Source organism: Solanum pennellii, chromosome 1, assembly GCF_001406875.1.
Source record: "Solanum pennellii chromosome 1, SPENNV200".
Taxonomy (NCBI): Eukaryota; Viridiplantae; Streptophyta; class Magnoliopsida; order Solanales; family Solanaceae; genus Solanum; species Solanum pennellii.
Window position 1 is genome coordinate 106983077 of NC_028637.1, and position 16958 is coordinate 107000034.

The 16958-nt window shown below is 27.1% G+C and overlaps 2 protein-coding genes across 2 annotated transcripts; both read left to right on the top strand.

The window, feature by feature from the left end:
- The first annotated feature begins 2739 nt into the window (after positions 1 to 2739).
- Positions 2740 to 4701, top strand: LOC107029251 (9-divinyl ether synthase). Its single transcript, XM_015230631.2, has 2 exons — positions 2740 to 3659; positions 4002 to 4701. The coding sequence occupies exons 1-2, from the start codon at positions 2773 to 2775 to the stop codon at positions 4549 to 4551; spliced, it is 1437 nt and encodes a 478-aa protein (XP_015086117.1). The 5' UTR covers positions 2740 to 2772; the 3' UTR covers positions 4552 to 4701.
- A 9606-nt stretch (positions 4702 to 14307) lies between these two features.
- Positions 14308 to 16317, top strand: LOC107015780 (allene oxide synthase 3-like). The gene is made up of 3 exons (XM_015216188.1): positions 14308 to 15327; positions 15511 to 16000; positions 16098 to 16317. The coding sequence occupies exons 1-3, from the start codon at positions 14445 to 14447 to the stop codon at positions 16207 to 16209; spliced, it is 1485 nt and encodes a 494-aa protein (XP_015071674.1). The 5' UTR covers positions 14308 to 14444; the 3' UTR covers positions 16210 to 16317.
- Positions 16318 to 16958: the final 641 nt, after the last annotated feature.

Sequence of the window (16958 nt, forward strand, 5' to 3'; positions counted from 1 at the left end):
TATTTTTTAATATATTGTACTATTTGTGGAGTTTGTGTATAAGAATAAAAAAAAATATTCATCTTATTAAGTTTCAATTTATATGGTACATTTTAAATTTCAAGATTCAAAGCAAATTTATTTGAAGGTATGAAATAAAATATAGTGTAGCTACGCGCTTATTTATCAATTTAATTGTTATCATTTTCGATTCAATTATTAACTATAGATAAAAAGAATTTAAAAAAGATTCATTCAAAGGGAGGAAAAGATAATAATTTATTCAAAATAAAAAATAGTTAGAACAATTAACATTACAAAATATAACTTTCTGGAACTAAATTTATTGTGAGTAACGTTTCAAAATTCACCATTTGACTTAGAAGGAAAAGGCAATGACATTCCTAATTCCAGAAAAAATTATCACAGTCACTCATATACATGAAACCTATCGATAAATGTTTTCATCTTGAATGTTTTTTACTTTCAAAATAAATTTTGATGAAAACATATGTATATAAGATATTGAAATTTATTTATAAAAAATAATATGTTATGCATGTTTATAGATTCAGTTTGGTTCATTATTTTTTGGATTTTGGTATAAAACCATAAACCAAACTCAAGCCTAATAAAAAATAATATATACTACTTGACTAATTGATATAATATTTGTTCTTTTTGTAGATGATTTCGTATAGATAATCCGTCAAAGTAAGATTAAAATTTGGAACCATAATTAATATAATTAATAATATCTCAAAGCATTAGAGTCGTGTTCGCAACACGTAGAAACTTTACATTTGGGTGAAAACAATATATATATATATATAGAACATATATATATATATAGAACTTTGACTAATATTTTATGATGATATGTAAGAAATTATAATTTATAGTACTTTTTGTAGAGGTTTTTAATATCTAAATTATTTGTTTGAAATATCAAACTAATATAATCTAATTTAACTTTAAAAACTAATCAAATTGATTTCAAAATACTTAACATGACAACTAAAAATAAACGAAGAAAGTGTATAGAAATTTAAAAAATTACCATTCAAATTAAACATAATCCATTAGAACTAATACAAAACTTTTTTAAAAAGACGTTAACGTAGCAATTTTTTCTACTACGAACCAGAAATTTATAAAATATTATAGATATAGATATCGCTCCTTCAATAGTTTCTTCTAGAATCACATTTAGAAAATTGCTATTTAATTATTTGTTGAAGCTTCGTTTCTCTAATTTCAAAATACAAATACTCTCCCTCTCGTGTCTTAATTTAATTTCAAACTTTTCACTTTACTCTTAAGTAATAAAAAATAAATGATAAATCACATAAATAAAACTATAAGTTCCAAAATGTTTTTTTTCTTAAACCGCAATATCCATAGCTGAAGTCAGATAAGAAGTAGGGTGTACATAGTCGCGCTGGTACGAGTTTTTAAATATTAAATCAAATTGTTGGTCGGATTTTCAAATTTATAAATTAAACTAAATTAATAAAACTCGAGTTTTTCGACCTCGGATTTTTTGGGTTGTTCAGGTTTTTTCGAGTTATCGCTAAAGTATTAATTCAAACATATAATTTACTTGTATATCAAATATTTCTTCAATTCAACCAACATATAACTATCTAAGTTGTTTCTTAAGAATATAACACAAATAATGATATGATTAATAACACTAAAACAAACATAAGTAATATTTAGTTTCATGACTAAATATAAAAGGAAATTAAAATTAGATTATGCATTTAAATTGTCTAAACCAATGTAAAATCAAAGAACAAATATTCAATATTATTGTCATTCTTAGGGTAAATTGTTTTTCTCTTTGTATTAGTATTAATTTGATTTTGATTTAAGTTTTATTATAGTTACCAACAGTTGTGGACTATAAGCTTTATGGAACCATTCAAAATTCTAAGTTTTAAACTTGAAATAATATATTAAAAGATTAAAAACTATGAAAAAGTGTAGAAAATATTTAAAAATTATATCAAAGTAAATATTGTTATGTATAAAATAAAATTTTAAAATTATATTATAATATCGGGTTGGTTTGGTCTCGGGTTGATTTTTTTTAGTTAAAATCAAACCAACCCAAATATTATCTGATTTTTTTTCAACACCAAAACAAGTCAAACCAACCACTAGTCGGATTTTTTTCTCAGATTTACTCCGTTTGCGGTTTGGTTCAATTTTGTACATCCCTAAGAGAAAGGGTTTACCTGAATTTCTTTCTATAGAAATTAAAGTTACATTTTATATATAAGGTCACAATTATTTTTCATATATTTGTTTATATTTTTTAAGCTACTTAATAAAAATCTTTTTGCTCCATTATTTATATCCGATAAAACACCTTGATATGAATTAAAACAAATGAAACGAAATGTATCATTGATTAATTTTTAAAAAAGAAAGCACGTGATGAGAAATTAAATGCTATGGCCTTATGGCCTATGTATTCGCAAGAAATTAAAATATTATATTATCATAAAGCAACTTGATGTACCATGCAACCCCATGTAATACAAAATTACAACTTATATATGTTGTGTTTTGGTTGCTCTGAATGATCAAACTTTTGAATTCAATGTTTTCTTAGCCGCCAGTAAGTTGCTGTTTGTACTTATTAGAATAATGTAATAGAATACCCTGTTTAAAATTACTTAACCTTTGACATTATTTCTTCAAAAAAAATTTATAAATACATCACCTACAATGTTAATAAAACTCACCAAACCAAAATAACAACACCAAAACTTGTTAAGAAAAATGTCTTCTTATTCAGAGTTATCAAATCTTCCGATTCGTGAAATTCCAGGGGACTATGGTTTCCCTATAATTAGCGCGATTAAAGATCGATACGATTATTTCTATAACCAAGGTGAAGATGCTTGGTTCCATAACAAAGCTGAAAAATACAAATCTACTGTTGTCAAAATCAACATGGCACCAGGTCCATTCACATCTAATGACTACAAATTGGTAGCATTTTTAGATGCCAATAGCTTTGTTTGCATGTTTGATAATTCCCTCATTGATAAAACTGACACTCTTGGTGGTACATTTAAGCCTGGTAAAGAATACTACGGTGGTTATCGTCCCGTCGCGTTTATCGATACCAAAGATCCAAACCACGCAGCATTAAAAGGCTACATTTTATCATCATTCGCAAAGCGACATAACTTATTCATTCCTCTGTTCAGAAACACATTATCCGATCATCTTTTTAATAATCTCGAAAAACAGGTTACTGAACAGGGGAAATCAGATTTGAATGCTTTGCTTCCAACTATGACGTTTGATTTCATTTTTCGTTTGCTTTGTGATCAGAAAAATCCGTCTGATACAGTTCTTGGCGCTCAAGGACCAGAACATCTACGTAAATGGCTTTTCCCTCAGCTAATTCCGTCCTTGAGCGCCAAGAAACTTCCTAACATCATAGAAGATATGCTCTTCCATAATTTTTTAATACCATTTGGTTTTATAAAAAGTGATTACAACAAACTTGTTGATGCATTTAGCAAGTCTGCTGTGTCCATGTTGGATGAAGCAGAAAAACTTGGAATCAAAAGAGAAGAAGCTGTACAAAACATTCTTTTTCTCGTGGGGATCAATATGTTTGCGGGGTTGAACGCCTTTTTCCCTCATCTAATCAGGTTAGTATTGTTGAAGTATTTGCTCTGAGATAATGTTGAAGTGTGTGACCAATAATCAAAGTGTGCTCTGTCTAAAAGTTAGTTAGACAGCGCACACTTTAATTATTTCAAAGTGGTCTTCTAATCTAAAAGTTTAAGCTATTAGATATTTATCTGCTCTGATACCATGTTGAAGTGTGTGACCATCTCATCTAAAAAGTTTAAGTTGTTAGAGAGAACACACTTTTATTATTTTGATTATATTTTCAGTAAGTATCGCGATTTAGACTTTTGAGTCAAATCGTAAATAAAATATAAGAAACAATCATTAATGTTGTTTTCATCTCTTATGTGATTAATTAGGTTTGTGGGCGAAGCAGGGGCTAGTCTACACACACAACTTGCTAAAGAAATCAGGAGTGTTATTAAAGAAGAAGGTGGTGCAATCACATTATCAGCGATTAACAAAATGAGTTTGGTCAAATCCGTAGTGTACGAGACATTGAGACTTCGCCCACCAGTACCATTACAGTATGGTAAGGCGAAGAAAGAGTTCATGGTTCAAAGCCACGATGCATCTTACAAGATCAATAAAGGACAATTCGTCGTTGGATATCAGCCCATGGCTAGTAGGGACCCTAAGATTTTCGCGAACCCTGATGAGTTTGTACCTGATAGGTTCATGAATGATGGTGAGAAACTGCTGAAACATGTTCTGTGGTCTAATGGAAGGGAAACAGAGAATCCAGCACCAGATAACAAGCAATGTCCAGGCAAAGATTTGGTGCACCTATTGGGTAGGTTAATATTGGTTGAATTTTTCATCAGATACGATACATTCACCGTGGAAATTACACCTCTATTTCGTGCGCCAAATGTTGCGTTCAAGACATTAACTAAAGCAAGTAAATAGTTTGTTATGTGGCTCACGTTGCATATTCTCTTATTGAATTTTTCAATTTATATTGTATTTTAATTTTTTTTGGTTATATTTATTTAGTTTTTGTTGTAAATTTTCTGTATGATTCAAATGAATAAACGTTGATTCTAGATCGGATCAAAATTGAATATTACACGTTGTGGATATATATCTTAATTTCTTTATGAATTTATGTGATACTTTTTCTTTTAAAGTTTATCTAAGAAAAGAGCTTTTTATCTTATCATAATTAGAAATACTCTATTTTGAGATTTCTCTACACAGTTTTGGTAAAATAATTTATAGTCACCTAAAAATTTAAGATTTATTTTAAAATATAAATTTCAAATGCATGCCTTCCTTTTCTAGACTTGTGTGTTAAATACCATAATACCGCATTAATTTGAGAACAGAAAATTTGAAACACATCATTGAAGTGATTTTTGCGTTTTCAAAATATTCCACTAACAAATTTTTACGAAAATTATTATTGTTATCATTTATTTGTTGTAGTAGTAGTGTATATGTACTAGTATATTGGTGTATTGTATTGCATTAGTATTATTAATTGAAGTTGTTGAGTCCGTCACTTTCTCGGCATGTCTTTGACAAAGACTTGTAAACCTGGGTCCTAGGTTTTTTTGTTTTTTCTTTCCACTGTCATATGTAAAGATAAAAGATTACTATTAAAGTTCCAACATGGACTACTACGACTTGCAAAATTTATACATATATTTCCAAGGCATAATATATAAAATATATCCTAAAATTTGGCTTCAAATCACATTCATGTTTTTCAACTTTGAATGTGCACAAGTAGGCATTTAAACTTGTATTAAATTGAATAAATAGACACGCATATCCTACATGTCATCCTACATATCATTTTTTGTCCTACGTGGTGTCTTACATGTATTGTGTCATGTAAGACTCATGTGTTAATTTATTTAAAAATTAGATAGGTAAAGTATCTGTTTGTGCATTATGAAAGCTGGAGGTCATAGTTAAAATTTAAAGTCAAATTTAGAGATTTAGGGCCCAATATATGTATTATGTTTTATTTATATGTATGAGTTTTTTTTGTCTTTTATATATATATATATATATATATATATATATATATAGTGAAATAGTGAATTGTGTCTGTCGTTAGGCAAACAATGCAATATGTGGTGCATCTTTCATGCATGACGTTCCCTAGCTACTATGTTAATGTAAATTAATGAATTCTAGCGAAATTAGTATTTTCGGTATCAAATAAAATATCTGTAAATTCATAATTTAAAAATTATATATATATTTCAAAATACAACTAATAATATCTTTTTAAAAAAAAAAATTTAATTCTATAAGACAAAGAGATCAATATTACAATCGTCTTCAAGGAATAATCATATAAAAATTGTATCATTATTATATAGAAAATATCATAATAGTACATTTTAGAAAATGAAAAAGTCATACTTATGGATATTGTCTTGGATGACTTACTTTCTCTTGACCAAAAAAAAAAAGACTTAATTAGCTTTATGTGTATTTTGAGAAAAATCTTTTATGCACATTATTAAGATTCCTATATGGAGGCTATCAAAACTGCGGTCAAATACAAATTATTTTAGTTACCTATGCTTAACTCTTCCAGAAAGATGATAAAATTTATTATTTGCTTAAAATATATGAAATTTTTGTATGTTTATTTTATTCTCACTTATGTTTTAGGTAGATCACTCACCTCATTAATCAACAAATTCTTTATTGAGATATAACTATTACCTTATTACTATGTTTTAACAATAATGATATCTTTTTTGAGAAATAATTTAAACATAAGTAAGCTTCTCATTTCATCTTTAATGACAAGTTTTGTCATTTAATGGTATGAACTCATGAACTTCTAGTCACGTAACAAACAACTAATTAAGTTAATACTCCCTTTATAAACTTATGGTATATCTAAAATTACTAATTTCAATGTCTTCAATTTTTTAAAAAAGAAAAACTTTGTGCCTAAGGTAACAAAATTAACTCATAAAAACATAATATATATGTAAGTTCTAACCCTTCAAAGTTTATGTAAGTTCTAACCCTTTAAAGTTTGGACAAATCATTTATTAGCTCAACTCAATTTGATCCACTCACTTTGGCTTATTTAAAAAATGGGCCGTTGCAATCTCATTATTGTTGCTTCAAGACTCTGCGGAATGAGTAAGTTGTAAAGCAAGATAAGTATACGAATAATAATATCCTATTTTTGTTGATCTATTTTACTTGAGTCAAGATTAATCGAAAATAACCCCTCTATTTCTGTGAGATATATTTAGAGTTGTTAACGTCAAAGCTAAAAGTGTAACGTACTCGTTATGCCAGTAGTTTCATGGGCTGGGTCATGGATGTTAAAGAATAGAACTTAAGAGTGAAATTTCAATTGGGCTATGTGATAAGCCCAATTATCTTTTTTCATGACCTTTTATTTGATTGGAAACTTTTGCGTATAGCTTCTATAATAAATTTAACTATTCTCCATAGTTATGATTTGTTTATTTATGGATAGTAGTTACAGTTTAAGCTGTTTTGTTTGTATAATTGGTGAATTTGTAGAATTTATGAATATATTTGTATAATTCAATTATTTTTTATATAAACTCGAAATAATAAATTTATATAATTATAAACATTAGAAGTGTAAACAGTTATATATATAAATTTTGAATTATATAAAAGTTATACAAGTTATATTACACAAACTTCAATTATGCATACGTGCAAATTATATAAAATTATAAAGTTGAGCCGCATTATATTAGCTAAAAGTAGATCACGAAATATGATTAAAATATGCTATAACTATATTAACAAATTAACTAGTATATACATATTTATGCGCATAAATTTCCCTATGTGATATTTAAATTCTTAAATAGACATATTAAAACGATTAAATTAATATCTCATATAGTCACTTAACTAATAACCATTTTCATAGAAAATCACTCAAGTTTCTTTTATAACGGTAAAGTTACTCTACTATGAATACTTACCTACAAAGTCAAACAACTATTGATATTTCATTTATAAAGTCACTCAGTCAATTTAAATAATTTATTTTTAATTGAAATATAAATTTTAAAAAAATAATTGAAAAAAAATCATGTTAATTATTTTATTAAATTTTGTTGGAAAACAATTTTTTTAAAAAATTAGTTTCTTAAAAATTAATAAGATACTTATTTTAAGCTTTTATATTATAGGCAAATACATATATTAGACCTTAAACTTGGCTTCAAATTTTAACTTTGACCTCCAACTTTCATAATGCACAAATAGGCACTTTAACTATCCAATTTTTAAATAAATAAACACATGAGTCCTACATGGCAAAATACACGTAGGACACCACGTAGGACAAAAAATGACATGTTGGATGACATGTAGGACTTGTGTGTTTATTTGTTCAAGTTTATGCAAGTTTAAGTGTCTACTTGTGCACACCCAAAGTTGAAGGGCATAAATGTGATTCGAAGCCAAGTTAAATGGCATATTTATGTATTATGCCTATATTATATATGTGTTGTACTGCCAGCATAAAGTGCCAATGAAATTAATAATTTCCGATTTCGTTTTTTTTTAAAAAAGAAAGATGCTACAGCCTACCTGTTGAGGCGTAAACTTATTATTTTTGTACTGGATACACGATAGTCATTATTTATTTATTTTAAATAGTTAAATAAGTGAACGAGTATCTTATTAAAAAATTAGTTTAAAAGAAAAATGGTGTTTCAACAAAATTTAATAAAATAATTAAATGAGCATCTTATTATATTTTTTCAAAAAATTGTATTTCAATAAATTTAATGGAACATTATTTAAATTTGTTGAGTGACTTTCTAAATGTGACATCAATATAAGTGACTTTATAGATACATCATTTATAATTGAGCAACTTTTAGGTTATAAATGAAAATTGAGTAACTTTCTATGAAACGAATCTTTATTTTAGTAACTTATGTGAATATAATTCATATTTGAATGACTTTAAAGTTATAAAAAAAAAAGGTAAGATATTAATTCAAAAATAATTGTACATCAAATAATATAATTTTTAAAAATTACTCATTTTGTCTAATAATATTTGTCTACTATTGATTTTGCATATTTGTTAAGAAAGCTGAGATATTAGCTCGAAAATTATTGTTAATAAATATATAAGTAATTTTAGTATTTCATCCTTTGAATGTAGTTAATACAATGTCTTGAAAAATATAATTAAAAAAATGACTAATTAATGATAAAATAAATTAAAAATTATATATAAAATATTTATTAAATTCATAAAGCAAAATAATGTTAGATATCTCTTAACAATATAGAGGATAATTATTATTGAATGAAAAAATTAAAAAAAATAAAATTTAGCCGGTATGATATTTGATTGTAACTCAAGCGTGTGACGAATCTTTAAATTAAATTTAAATATTCGTATTGAGAACATTATTAAACTCCACGTCACAAATGGGAGTTATTTCCCAAAATTGGTACCCTATCATTTTTCGTTTCGTTCATTTATGATTGTTTATTATTGACTTTTGATAGAAATTAAAAAATAGTAAATAATTGAAATAATTTTATCAAATTATTCTTATTAGATTATCTAAATATTATATAATAAATAATCTTTAATATTAGAGGCATAGTAAATTATTCATTGATTTTATAAATTGAACATTTTAAAATAGTATAATCGATAAATAAAGATATATTAAAAAATATTTATTTAGGGTAACTGATAAACTTATTTTACTCTCTCTTCTATTTGTCCCACATTACTTGTCTATTTTTGAAAATGACATATCTATTAAGAAATCAATAATAGATATAGCAATTTTTTCCTATTAATTATGAAGTAGATAAATTGAAAACTTAATATTTTTGAGAAATTTTACATTTTTTTAAAGTAATCAATTGAGAGTATAATAGATACTTTAAAAGATTAATCTTTTTTGATTTGTCGAAATGAACGGAACTTAAAAAAAATAATATTAAATGTGAATTATGTTTGGGCTAATATCTAAGATTTCAAAATCCCAAATCCGACATCTAAACTGTAATCCGAAAATTCAAGTTCTGATATACAGATTATACTATTATTCTATGATCGGTAGAGTATCAAACAGAAAAAACAATTTTCTGGGTAAAAGATATGATTATTTGATTAAATGATGAGCAAAAAAGTTGGTGATGTTATTTATTATTTATGGTCTCAGTCTCACCAATTTCTGTTATTTTTCCTTTAAAAACACATGAATTCAGAATGATGGGATATACACACCATGAAATACAAAAACAGCAAAATGCATATGGGATAGTGCCCTTTTTTTTGGCTTCTATCACAAAAATAATAATTCAATCACACCATGAACATCATCTATAAGTAAAATTACACTCTCATTTTCACTTTCAAAAAATTGTTGATTAAAAAAAAAAATTATTTTTAATGAAAAAAAACATTATAACAAAACAGTCTTTAGCAATAATAAATATGCACAACAGTATTTTCAAAAACGCGAGTCCCAGGGCGAGTTTCGGGGCGAGGCGTACCAAAAACGCTCTGGGGCGTAAATTAAAAATGTAAATCCATAAGGCGTAAGTCCTAAAATTTGAGGCGTAAGCCCTGAACATAAAAACGTAAGTCCTGGGCGTAAAAACGTACTCCCGGAGTTTTTTACTTTTTTTTTTTTTTGCTTTAAATCATATTATTATTATTGATTAATGATATTTCTCAAATAATAATTTTAATCATTTTTTCTTCATTATTGAGTATTAATTCTTATCTCACATAAAAATCATAATTCATTGAAAAGTTTACTTTTGCTTATTTTATTAGTAATAAAACTATAAAATTGAGTATACATGCGACTACGCCCCGTAGATCCATGGGACTTACGCCCCATGTCTCGAGGCTTACGCCTCGCCCCATATTGTATAAAACGCCTCGCATCACGCCCTCACCTTTTAAAACACTGATGCACAGGAACAAAACATGCTAAAGTTTTATCTGATAATAGTTAATTGTCATTAGATCTAATACCGTTTTAGGTTTTAGAGGTATCACACCCCTTTTTTTATGTAGAAATCGCCTTTTTCAATTTAAATGACAATATTGAAAAGAAATTATTTTTATTTAATTCTCAGATTGAAGTTGTCATTTGAAATTGAGTTATTGTGTTTCGAGTCATCACCTTTTTTAATTCCTAATAAAAAAGAGATGACTATTTGTTTTTGTTTGTGAGTAAAAAATTATGTTGATCGAAAAAAAGGTATGAAGTACCCTTTAGTCATGTGGTTCTAGCACAATAACTTTTATCAACTTATACTATCTTAAGTTATTTTTTTGGATGGATTGTTACATGCATGGTACAACTAGTAACATATTTTATTTAAGTTATTTTTTTGGATGGATTGTTACATGCATGGTACAACTAGTAACATATTTTATTGTCGAAATTTTATTGGTCTCGATCTAGATGCATAAAATGCATTATGAATTTTGACATTTGAAGCATAAATGTCTTTTTCTTTGCATCTCGCTTATTAATTTTTACTTATTTTAAATTAATGAAAGTTAATTATATATTTTTGGACAAGATATGTCTCTCCATCCTTGTGTTTCTTTTAGTTGTCTCAAAAAAATATGTGCAATCTCATTCTTAATTGAAACAAATATTTTAACGTGCTTAAAATTAAAGTTTATCCAATGTTAAAATCAAATATTTGTTTCATATAACAAAAATCAAATAACCTAAATAATTCTAAACTTCTAGGACACAATATTAAATTTTGAATCATTTTATGTATTTTAACTGATTTACTCTTAAAATTAACGTCAAAATTAAGCATCCACATATTGAAATGTCTTACTGATCCAACGAAATAATAAAATAATTGCTAAAATAATCTTATTTTTTGTTTTTAATATAAAAGCGATAATAATTTTTTGTGCATGATAATCCTTACTTTATTATTATTGGCATATAAATCAAGACGCGTACGCCACCATGAGCGATTCATTTTTAAGAGATAAAACGAATAAAAATAAATAAATATTCATTAAATAGAGATACAACGTAATTCAATATTCATTTCAAACAAAAATATAGGACATCAAATTGATCATATGATTACATCAAATTTCATATATAAGTTACAGGGACGGACCTAGAGTATGCCGAGGGGTTCACCCGAATTTCCTCGGCAAAAAATAATGTTATATATTTAAGAATTTTTGAGTTTATATATCGGTTTTGAATATCCTGAATATAAAATTAGAGATTGACTTAGTAGTTTAGGGGTTCAAATAACTACTCTTTTTTTTTCGAACCCCCTTAATGAAAATTATGAATCCGCTACTAATTAAAGAGATATAATAAAGTTGAACCTCAAATTAAAAAATAATACCGCAAAATCTTAACTTAAGTTCGATCATCACACCTTTTAATATATTTTCGTAAATTTTTTTTTGTGGGTAGGTCATGAGTGATATATATTGGGTTGGTATGGAAAATAATGAAAAAGAAGGAAAAGTTGTGAATGTGTTAGTGATTTATTCATTGAAATAAGAATAAAATAATATGTGAGCATTTTTTTTTCTCAGCGTGAGTTTTGATTTTTTAATTTTTTTTGTTTTTTTGAAATTTGGGTATGTATAGTATATTTCTGATTGAGTGATAAGTGGGGAGGTGGAGGAAAATGAGGGTAGGAAAAATGGGTGTATCGGTAGTTTAGGTTAGTGAGTTTTTTAATGAAATATATATATATAATTATTAGCTAACTATTTAAACTAATAAAAATATAAGAAATTTAAATAGCTAAAATAAGAAATATTGATTTATCTATTAAATTTAAATTTTAGAAAATCGTATTTTTTTAAATTAATTGAAAATAAAACTTATCTTTAATGTGACTCAATTTTTGTTGTTTTAAAAAATTTAATAAAATAAGATAAAATTCAAAATATTTAATTTAGGCTTAAAACAAATAGTAAATACTATAAATGGTGTAAATCAACTAGTTCAATTAAATCATGTGTCAACGAGTGGCATTTTCAAAGACTGCTAAAATGTGATTGTCCTCAATAGTTGCCTCTAAAACAAACTTAACGGTGTTAATTAATCGTGACTGGAAATTATTTAAATATAGCGAAATATTATATTTTAAAATATAAATGAGGATAAAATAATCTAAAATTATATATTTTAATTAAATATTTTCTTAAAAAACGTATTAAGTAAAAGTAGAGATAATTTGAGATTAAGCCCCGGATAGTAAGTAGTAGTTTAAGTTTAATGAATACGTGGATACCACAATTATGATTTTATATTATTTTATATATGTTTGAGACTTGAGAAATCTGAAATAAGAATTTACAAAAGATATTTGTAGTAGTGCGGAAAAAAATAATAATTCCACTCCCCCAAACAAAATTAAAAAAGGACCACGCAATTAGTTTTAAAATATTGTGTATCATCTTCTCTACTAACATTATTAGCATCTCTAAGACATAATTATTACAAAGTCAAACTTAGAACATTAATATTAAAAATAACTTGTCTACGTCATTATTAGATCAACGAGGATTTATTCTTCCCTCGATCTAAACTAATATTATTGCCCTTTGCATTTCTTAATAATTCATTAAACAATGGTTTACTGATCATACTTAGTGGGATACACATGATGATTAATATTGTGCAGGAAAATAATAAGATCTTATTTTGAATCGTTTAATTAAAAAGTTAATTTATTTTTTTCTTGTGTTAAAATAATTCTTAAATTAAAGAGTATTTTTAAATTGAAATATAAATTTAATTATTATTGCGACTCTGTTGCTTGCAATCCTACTCTTTCTTTATATTATACGTTGTTACTTGTTTCTATCTATTTTCAGTAAGATAAACAAATCAAATATAATTTTAAGAAGTATGTATTGAAAAGGTTTTTATTAAATAAACTTGCAAACTAATGAAAATGACTTCAAATATTTACATGACATAGCAAAGATTGTCAATATTTTTTGTCTTGTGACGTGTATTTGTTATCTTTTTGTTTTACAATATCCCAAAAATAGACTCTATAATAAGGAGTCTCGTAAGTCGTAATCAAGTGTTAATTGATACCTATTTCTAAAAGAAGGCTAATAATGAAATTTAAGACAAAAATACATACTTAAGTTAAAAAGAATATTTTGCAAATTGTATATTTATCCATGTTTACCCTACTAAACTCCACCTCCACCGAAGAGCTAACGTTTACTTTATTAAAATTCATAGATGAACCATTCATATTTTCATTATTGTACCAAAATTATTACTGAGATTATTATTTTAAGAATCATTTTTTATAAAGTATGGAAGAACTTTTATCAAATTAATTTTTAGAATAAATTCTTAAGTTATTATATATAACTAAAAATTACTGAGTTTTCTATAAGCTTCACGGAATAGTTCAAATAAATAAAACATCGTGACAGACTAATTTAGATAAAATTAAATTATGGTTTAGAAAATATTTGGTCGACTTTATATGTTCACACATCGATGGTTAATGAGATGGATGGACTGCTTATAAGACTTGGACAATCCTCCTCCCTTTGAACTAGCTTTTGGGGTATGAGTTAGTCCTAAAACCTAAATTTCACATGGTATCAGAGCGCAGAGCCCGTCTGAGATGAGCGGACTCCTTATAAGGCTTGGACAACCTCCACATCGATGGTTAATGAGATGGGTAGACTCCTTATAAAGATTGGACAATCCGTTTTATCCTTTCTTCCTTCCTTCTATTATAAGTAGTAAATACAAACTCCCAAATTCAACACCCACATTAACAAAAAAAAAATGTCTTCAGTTTCCTCCAAATATCCGGCCATTGCTAACTCTTCAGACAATGAATCTTGTAAACCACTTCTTCAAGTTCGAGAAATCCCAGGTGACTATGGTTTCCCATTCTTAGGAGCTATTAAAGATAGATATGATTATTACTACAGCCTCGGAGCAGACGAATTCTTCCGTACAAAATCCCTAAAGTATAATTCTACTATATTCAGAACGAACATGCCACCAGGTCCATTTATTGCTAAAGATCCCAAAGTCATTGTTCTTCTCGATGCTATAAGTTTTCCTATTCTTTTCGACTGTTCAAAAGTCGAAAAGAAGAACGTTCTTGATGGCACCTACATGCCATCAACTGATTTCTTCGGTGGATATCGTCCTTGTGCATTTCTCGATCCATCTGAACCAAATCATGCAACACATAAAGGGTTTTATTTATCTATAATCTCAAAATTGCATACTCAATTTATTCCTATATTTGAAAACTCTGTTTCTCTACTGTTTCAAAATCTTGAAATTCAAATATCAAAAAATGGAAAAGCTAATTTCAACGACATTAGTGATGCAATGTCGTTTGATTTCGTTTTTCGTTTGTTGTGTAACAATACAAATCCCCATGACACAAATCTTGGCACTAATGGTCCAAAATGTTTTGATTTATGGATGTTGCCTCAACTGGCTCCGTTGGTCACTCTTGGTCTAAAATTTGTCCCCAATTTTTTGGAAGAGTTAATGTTGCATACTTTCCAATTGCCCTTTTTTATAATTAAATCGAAATACCAGAAGCTTTACGATGCTTTTAACGAGCATGCTGGAAGTACACTTGATGATGCTGAGAAGAGTGGGATCAAAAGAGACGAAGCTTGCCACAACTTAGTTTTTCTTGCAGGTATGTCAAATTTCCAGGGTGAAATTCTTGATTTAGATTTCATTTGAATTATATTTACAGTTATACATTTGTTTTGATTCTTGAAAATTTATGAAATTTTGATTTTGTATGATAGAGCTGTTAATATAGGCTAGTCCATCCCATCCAGACTAATTCATACAAGCTTTGACATTTCATTTATAGGTTTCAATGCTTATGGTGGAATGAAAATTCTGTTTCCGTCACTGATGAAGTGGGTGTCAAGTGGAGGAAAGAGTTTACACACTCGGCTAGCAAATGAAATCAGGACGATCATCAAGGAAGAAGGTGGGCCTATTACTCTATCAGCAATCAACAAGATGAGTTTGGTTAAATCAACGGTGTATGAAGTGTTGAGAATTGAACCACCAATTCCGTTCCAGTACGGTAAGGCCAAAGAAGATATCATGGTCCAAAGTCATGATTCAAATTTTTTGATTAAAAAAGGTGAAATGATATTTGGATATCAAACATTTGCAACAAAAGATGGAAAGATATTTGAAAGTCCAGAAGAGTTTATTGCAGAGAGATTTATGGGTAGTGAAGGAGAAAAATTGTTAAAATATGTTTATTGGTCAAATGCAAGAGAAACTGATAGTCCAACAGTCGATAACAAACAATGTGCAGGGAGAGATCTGGCTGTGCTGTTATGCAGGTTAATAATCTTTTATTTTCTCGAATTTAACTTATATATACCGACACAATATTAAATGGTCTATTGTTTAATTTTAATTAATCATGTATACATGCAGGTTATTGTTGGTGGAATTTTTCATGCGTTACGACACATTTACTGTGGAGTCAAGTAAATACTTAGCTGGACCATTAATAACTTTCAAGACATTGGAGAAAAAGGCTATTTAAATTGATTAATCTTCACTTAGCCAAGGTGTGGTTATTCTGAACGTTTGTTGGTGTATTACTGATGAATTTAGTGGATGTAATAATTAATTATATCTTTTTATTGCTGAATTAATTCCAATAATTATTAACCAACACCTTTATATATTTCATATATATAAATCTACTCACAATATTCACACGTTGGAAAACATTTAGGCTAAAAAAACTTTAATCGTCATGATTCATGAACACAGTAAAAGTCGTAGAAAAAAAAAACACAGTTAATGTCGTACAACTTCAACCCAAATGATTGAAAATTTGGAATACAAATTCCTAGATATCAAAATCTTTTGGAAATCTACTTTAATGCCTATTTCAGATACCACATATCAAACATGTCTAATAAAGTTACTTCCTCCGTTAAATAATAGTTATTCGATATATTATTTTAGATGTTTAATAATATTTGTTTATTTTATAAAATCAATAAATAATTTTATGCGTATCATTAATTATATTTAATTTCTCGATTACATTTTTCAACACATTATAGTGATTATATTCAAAAAATGATATAATAAAATTATCATTCTATATATAATTTTTAAAAAAAGAGTGCAAAGCCAACAGTGGACAAATATTGTTGGAGATAGAGAATATTTATTTCAAATAAAACACTCGTTTCGATAACTAAATATATACTCTCTCAGTTCATTTTTATTTGTCACTTATTCTTAAAATAGATTTTTATTTTTACTTACACTTTTGCC

Excerpts from the sequence above, each read along its gene's own strand:
- LOC107029251 (XM_015230631.2), top strand. The coding sequence starts at position 2,773 with ATGTCTTCTTATTCAGAGTTATCAAATCTTCCGATTCGTGAAATTCCA. Across the intron at positions 3,660-4,001 it reads TTTTTCCCTCATCTAATCAG|GTTTGTGGGCGAAGCAGGGG; the intron begins GTTAGTATTGTT and ends GTGATTAATTAG.
- LOC107015780 (XM_015216188.1), top strand. The coding sequence starts at position 14,445 with ATGTCTTCAGTTTCCTCCAAATATCCGGCCATTGCTAACTCTTCAGAC. Across the intron at positions 15,328-15,510 it reads CAACTTAGTTTTTCTTGCAG|GTTTCAATGCTTATGGTGGA; the intron begins GTATGTCAAATT and ends TTTCATTTATAG. Across the intron at positions 16,001-16,097 it reads CTGGCTGTGCTGTTATGCAG|GTTATTGTTGGTGGAATTTT; the intron begins GTTAATAATCTT and ends GTATACATGCAG.